Source organism: Haemaphysalis longicornis, unplaced genomic scaffold, assembly GCF_048455015.1.
Source record: "Haemaphysalis longicornis isolate Haplotype H1 unplaced genomic scaffold, Haemaphysalis longicornis Haplotype H1 scaffold_11, whole genome shotgun sequence".
Lineage (NCBI taxonomy): Eukaryota > Metazoa > Arthropoda > Arachnida > Ixodida > Ixodidae > Haemaphysalis > Haemaphysalis longicornis.
Genome location: NW_027526214.1, coordinates 38,250,332 through 38,257,636, shown reverse-complemented (window position 1 = coordinate 38,257,636; position 7,305 = coordinate 38,250,332). Strand labels below are relative to the sequence as shown.

General features: G+C 42.5%; 1 protein-coding gene across 1 annotated transcript; it reads left to right on the top strand.

Moving 5' to 3' along the window:
• The first annotated feature begins 5,660 nt into the window (after positions 1-5,660).
• On the top strand, positions 5,661-7,022 carry LOC144160619 (uncharacterized). The gene has a single exon (XM_077691854.1). It carries the CDS (start codon positions 5,661-5,663, stop codon positions 7,020-7,022), a length of 1,362 nt encoding a protein of 453 aa, XP_077547980.1.
• The last annotated feature ends 283 nt before the right edge of the window (positions 7,023-7,305 follow it).

The window sequence follows — 7,305 nt, the reverse complement described above, 5'->3', positions numbered from 1 at the left end:
TATCCTTCTGCGACACTGTGAGGGAAATTGAAGTAGCTGTAAACAACCCTGAATATGTCGGCCTGGATCAATTTTAAAGAACAGAAAATGCTACCCCTCAGTCCCCTACCGCGTAGCTGTCGAGCGCAAAACAGGATCGTCTTACTTCTGGCATATCTTTTCTTTTTTCAAATGCTCGCAGCTTTGTTAATAAGGGCGAAACGCATCGTCACTTACGGATACGCGAAGTGCCGATATTGTACTTTAACGGAAACTTGGTTATTGTCAAACATATACATTGCGGAAAGTTTCGAATTCAACAAGTCTTTCAACATTTATCGCTGTGACCATGAGGACAGCCTTGGTAGAAAAGTGCTAATCGCAGTGGCTGACCACTTACAGGCTTTCTTTTTACGCTTGTATGTTCACTGGAGATAGTCTGTATAGGCATCCATATAAACCATCGTGATATGGTCTTTTGTTGCTGCTATGGGCATCCTAAATCCTGCCCAACGTTCTGCGATGACCCTCACAACGTTTTAAATGACATCGTAGTGAGGGTCCACGAACACCTGTGTTTTTAGGAGTATAATTTTCCGAGAATAAATTGGTCAACTACGTGCAGTTTGTGATTCATTATGTCAGACAAAGAGGTTTCGTAAGATTGTGCACATATTTTAAATTTGTACGGCTAATAAGCGAGCCTACCGGAAGAACGAATACTCTCTAACTTGTTTTAATCACTGCTCCTGATCTGGTCCTTGAATTTACATTCCTTTCAGGTCTTAGGGTCCATCGCTTTATTAATTTGGTGATTTAAGAGAAAAGTGACCGCCCAGTAACCAAACCGAAAAAGATGCTAGATTATAGCAAGGTGAACTTTACAGTAATCAACCAAGAAATAGCAATTCTTTTTGATGAACACATGCCCAAGTTTGATGAGCGCTTTGTTCAATTCCACTGGAACCTTTTTAAGGACAAACCTAGTGACTTAATAAAAAAAAACATCCCACTACGCACCCGATCATCAAAGCATTAGTCACCTTGGTTTACCGTTTCATTGAAACGTGTACTGAATAAAAAAAACGCCTGTTTCGTACAGTGGAGGGCACAACACGCATGACCGGTGGTGTTCCTAAAACCAGGCTACTACTGCATACGAAGACGCAGTAAAGAAGCAAAGTGTGCCTTTTATCATGACACCCTTCCCACGCTTCAAACACAGAATGTTAAAAAGTTTTAAAACTTGGTAAATGGTTACGAACGTAAATCTGTATATTTAACTGATGATGATGGTGTTGCCTACGTGGTTTAAGAGTGCTCTAATATGATTAATGACGTGTTGTTTTAAATTTTTTACTCTTACGTTGTGCGCGTCTTCTTAACTTTTTGTATCACAATTTCCACCCATGGATCCTGTGCACATTGATTGGGTTGGTGTAAAACATATCATTCATGGTTTAAAGCTCTCCTCTTCTTCTGGAATATATGACAATGACTCAAAGTTCTTAAAAAACACCGAGGTGTATTCATTTATTCTAATCTCAAAATTGTTTTCTCAGTCTCTACAAACTGGTTACATACCGAGCGATTGGAAAGTGTGCAAGGTGACGCCTTTTTTTAAGTACGGTGATAAACAATCACCGCTGAACCATAGGCGGATATCCATAACTAGCTGTCTTGCAAAATCTTTGAATATAATAGTTATTCCCAGGAGGTTACCTTTCTCGACTCCAATTGATTTTTTTTACTCATCTCAGCATGGTTTTTCGCGTGTCTTATTTGTGTGAAATGCAAATAATTTCTTTTACGGAGGACCTTTTTGCAGCAATAGAAGAGAAAACTTTACCAGATTACATAATCTTATATTTTCCCTAAGTATTTGATGTCGCGGTGGACCGACTTCTTTTCATGAAATTAGGCAACCCAAATATTGACCAACAGATTCTTACATGGAGCAACAATGTCCTTTTGACCCGAACGCAATTTGTTACAGCTAACGACTTCGACTCATCCATTTCTTCAGTTAACTCGGGTGTGTCGCAGTGATCTGTTCTCAGGCCGTTGCTTTTCCTTATTTGCATAATTGATTTGCTTAATGCTGTTATCTTCTGCATTAAGCTGTGGGCCGACAATTAAGTTATTTACCGGATATTTTAATAGATGTGACCCTAAGGTGCTTCGAACTGACCTGGACAGTATTTATGCCTGGTTTTCTTCTTGGCACTTGCGCTTAAATACTAAAGATGCAAAGGATTGAAAATTTCTCCTTAAACAGATTGTTCTGATGTTTGCAACTATCACCTTGAAGGTTCTACACTAGAAAACGCAATGTCCTACACATATATGGCAGTTCACTTTACCGCTAACATATTATGGGAACAGCACATGAAGTGCATATAAAACAATGCCAAGCAGATGCACGGCTTTTTCCGTAGGAATTTTTACATGGTACCTTCTAAAGCTTTGCTATATATTTACCCTTGTGACTTCCAAAAACTCCACTACGGATCCTCTGTTTTGAATACCGGCCTCGATCAACTTTCAAACACCTTTGAATGAGTCCACAATCGCTGCGTACGCTTTATACTGTCCGACTATCACCACACTGCCAGCGTAGCCTCCAAGAAGCTTTCTCTAAACGTGCCTCTTATTTCGTTAGGAAGAACCCTTTCTCGGATCAGTGTATTTCAGAAAATTTACTATCATATCCGAAGTCTTAAACACGAACTACTTTCCGCACGCCCACACTTATGTCCATGCACTTATCCCAGAAACAAAGTTAACGCGCCTTTTGCGCGCATGAATTCGTTGTATCACTCTTTTCTTTTAAAAACGTTTAAAGAATGCAACTACCTAGCATCTTCCATTGCAACCCTTGCTAATACCCTCGCTGTAAAAACTGCTGTCGAGAATTTATATCGATCTCATTCATTGTACTTTAATAGTGTATAATATTGTATATTATTGTTGTAATTTGTCTAATGTGTTTTAGTTTTTTCTTTGATTTCTGTATGTGTTGCTGCCATTGCATGTCCGATATTTTGTGTATATAAATTATTGTTTGTTTTGATTTATGAGGTAACAACCACTCCCTCCTGTTACACCCTACGTACCCTGAAGGTATTGAAACTCAAAATAAATAAATAAATAAATAAATAAAAACAATTCAGAGCATTTTCGCCAAGCTTTTTGCATGGCTTGTCCGTCTATTCTCATCGTTTGTCTAGAACATTTCTTGTGGCGATTCGTCAGTAACTTCGCGCCTTCTCAATCCTAATTATATATTGGTTCCTCAAGAGGTATCGAACTTTAATAATTTATTATATTAACAATTTATTGTCTTGTATAAAACCAGCATTTCGAAAATTTCTTGTCTTACAGTTTATTTCTCGTTTTGTTTTTAGAATGTGGTTGAATTTTGTGCTTTCTTAGTCTTCTGCACCAAAGCTATCTGTGGTGGCTTGCATAAACGATATGGGACTTCTGTGATTACAATATTATAACCGCTTGTATCTGGCGTCTCACCAACCTCGGTTCTAAGGGCTTGTCTATACATCCTTCACTTCGCAGCAATATATTTTTGGTCAGTAACGTGTTTTCCACCTACATCAGTATTGTAGTATTACTTGTGCATACCTCTGCGTCTTGTAACAGTATATCATTGTGCAAGAGCCTGTTTATATCTTGTGTCTCCGTGTTCTTACATTATTGGAATGCTACTGTACACCTCGGCGTATTCCTGAATCAAACCCTTTTTATTGTTTTGTCTTGAAGTTTCACTCTGTTGCTACTTTTTTTTGTTATGTCTTTTCAATAAATAATAGTTCCTTTCCTCCCTAAATGTTCACTTTTGCCTTGTGTGCATTCCAGCTTTCCTGGCTTCATAGGTTTTGGTTTTGATTCCTCTATAGCTCTGAATATTCTCGCAGCGCCTTTAGTTCCTACTCCTACAGTACATGTTTAACACTACATTTTAAACATGCTCTTGTTTCCGACATTTCATCCATAACTGCGACGTTTTACCATTAATGTTGGTATTTTGTTTCTGTTATTCAATTCTTAGAGTTCTTTTATTCCAGTCTTATGAAAATTTTTTGACACTTTCATGCTTTTTTTACGTTTCACAATTAGCACTGTCTTGTCTTTTTTCTGATTTTATTTTGCAGGTTGTTTTCTGTAAATCGCTTCTGCTACAGCTGCGAACTCTGTTATTGTCGTGGATAGGTTGTCAGTTGGCATGTCTACACAATCATCTGTCTCTGATACATTTATTTAGTTATTTAACCCGCCGTTGTGGCTCAGCGGCTAAGGCGTTTTGCTGCTTAGCACGATGACGCGGCTACGATTCGCAGCCGCTGCCGCTACTTTTCTGATGTAAGCGAAAGGCATAAACGGCCGTTTTACCAGATTTCACCGCTCGTTAAAAATGCTCAGTTGCTGAAAAATATTTTGGAGCCCTCCACTACGGCGCGCCTCATTGCCTGCGTCGTGTCGGCGCCTTAAACGGACCCTGCAACAAATTTTTCATCTTTTTTTTTTAAATTCTAAATGCTTGCAGAACGTAGTCACCCAACACACCGAGTACTTAGAATAGGCGTTCCCAAAGTACCTAGGACATAAATAATTGCCCTATGTTCACCAGATAACTTGTAAACTCGCTTAAATAATTTTTCTCTCTTTCTAGGTCTTGACATTCTTCGACGGCTCTAATTACGTCACTAAGGCCATTTAGCGACTCTTGGCGGGTTTTTCGTCAGTTATACAATGAACGCTTTTTGATAGCAACATTTAAAAAGGCACAAAAACAACGCACAAATGGAAAGCGTATCTGGTGCAACGAGCTAACCCCGCATTGCCGCTTTCTGCTGATAGCTTTAGATTTTCCATTGGTTTCAGACATGAAGGGCAGAGTGAAAGCGTTTATCGAAAGTGTCACATGGGCCTTTCAACAAAACGGTACAATATATCATTTATTAATTCACCCTCAGGGACAAAAAGGAGTTGCAGAGAGGATTGCAATTCATCCTGCGTAAAAGAAAAAGAAAAACATCAGCAATATAACAAGTTAAAAATAACAACCGGAAGATAAGCATTCACCACAACAGGCTGCCTACAGGAGATAGTCTAGTCTGCGAAAGCAGAAATTGACGATTGAAAGCTGTTGAAACATACGCGCTTGATGAGAATAAACGACAAAAAGAAATGCTTTGCGTAGCAGGATGGGACGTTAACTTTGTACTGATGATCAATGCGTGCTGAAATATAAGATGGCGAAAGTAGGAACAATTGTTTTAAAGTGGAATTTTGTGATATATCTTTTGAAAAAGAAACAACGAAAAAAATTCCCCTGCATTTCCCCGAAGGGGAATGAGGAAGTGCGAAGCACGGGGTGATGCTATGAGGGGGAGTTTGTTAAAGTTTGGTGGGATTTTGCCCGTTAGTTACATTAACACCCCCTCGTGATCACGTTCGGCTTAACACGCCTCGTTTGTCCCTCTGCGGAAATCTTGGTGAATTAACGTGTATGTTCGAGAGATGTTTGAGAGGGAATGTGCCGCTGAGTCGCCAACGCACGCCGCTGACGACGTAGTTTGAATGCGTTAAAGATATAAGGCGCGTTACTAACACTGATATCAGCGTCGAGAAGAAGACGCCGTTCCGAGCGGCTGTGTTTCTCTATGCTCTCAGCTGGAAACAGCGCATCGGCCACTGGCCGAGGTACTACTTCGTCCGGAAATAACATGGGTACGTACAAGATCATCCTTGCCCGTCTGCCAACCGGTAATGTTGTCTTGAACACTGTCTTCCTGCATGCGGACTTGAAAGGCCGGCGATACCGTGCTCCCGATTTTAGGGATGCTCTGGCTCGCGTGATCAACCTCCGCGACGTCTTGTGTATAGGGCAATACCAAATGAGCCACGTGTGGATGGTTACTTGCGTCTCGAGCGCCGTCAAGCAGAAGCTAGTCCAGCTGGAGAAGTTCATCGTCAAAGGATTGCAGTGTATGGTGTTTGACCCGGATACAAAGAATGTTAAGATGAAGCTACTTTGGGTGCCGCGTCACATGGAAAACCGTAGAGTAACAGAAGCGTTCGAACCATTTGGAACCACCCAATCCATTACCAGAGAAATGTGGCGGTGTCCGGGAATGGACCATATGGAGACTGGAGCTCGCGAGGTGTCCCTTACACTAAAGGATGGAGTATCGGTCTCTGATGTGCCGCATATGATGGACATTTATGGGAGCCAGTGTCTTGTACTAGTTCCTGGAAGGCCACCTTTTTGTTTGCGGTGCAGCAGGATTGGGCACGTGCGACGGCAGTGCCGAACACCCCGGTGCAACGAGTGTCGCCGATATGGTCATACCGCAGAAAGGTGCGTCATGACATACGCCGAGAAGCTTCGTCATGGCCAGGAATCAACTACTGAAGATGACGTCTCCGATAATGTCATGGATGTGACGGAGGTCGTTGACGCATCAGGTGAAGTTGGCCAGTCGGTGCAATCGGAAAATCCGGAGGCTTGGCCTCAAGATTCTTCGGCGGTGGATCGCAGGGAACTGGAGCCCTACCCTGTGCCACCTGATCGCAAGCGGCAGCATGATTCCCAGTCTAGTAAGCAGAACCGAGAAGAGGAAATGGACACGCATTCGACAGCTTCGAATGACGCTTCAGGGGAGGTTCATGCTGCGGTACCTTTACCTGCCAGCGATGATGACAGCAGTGATGCCTCGTGCGGAGAAGGTGGAGATGACAGTTTCGTTACATTGCCGTCCGCATCCTGGGCGGATGCTGTGGCTCTACCAGAGGATGTTCCGGGTGGTAACAGCGGATCGGTGAAGAGGCCAGCTCCTGCCGACGGCGAGGACAAGTCATCGAGCGCTGGCAAAAAGCAAGCGTCCAATGCTCAAGATTCTTCCGACATGGCTGTGTTGACTAGTGGTCTTGTGACGCGGGCTGGCTCCACAAAGCCTGGAAAATCACTGTCATCCAAGACCACCCGCAAGGGTGACACATCTGGAGGTGAAAAGGTCGCTTGAGAAGCTCCAACAAAATGGCAAGTGTCACAGCATTTCACGCTGCCACACTTAACGTGAGAGGTCTACGAAACAGGAGAAGGCAATACCAGCTTTTACGCCTCCTTAAACGGATGGGCGTGGACATTGCGGCCATCCAGGAGACAAAGCTCTGCAGTGATCAGGACACGGCGGCTGCATTAGAACCCTTTTTAGAACATTACAGCCTATACCTCGAACCTCTGCAGGCTTGTCTGGTGGATGTTTTTTGGTTATTAGCAAGAAAGTTGAGTTTTCCAGTCTCTCC

What these genes read in the sequence shown, in the direction of transcription:
- LOC144160619 (XM_077691854.1), top strand. Translation starts at nt 5,661, where the DNA reads ATGCTCTCAGCTGGAAACAGCGCATCGGCCACTGGCCGAGGTACTACT.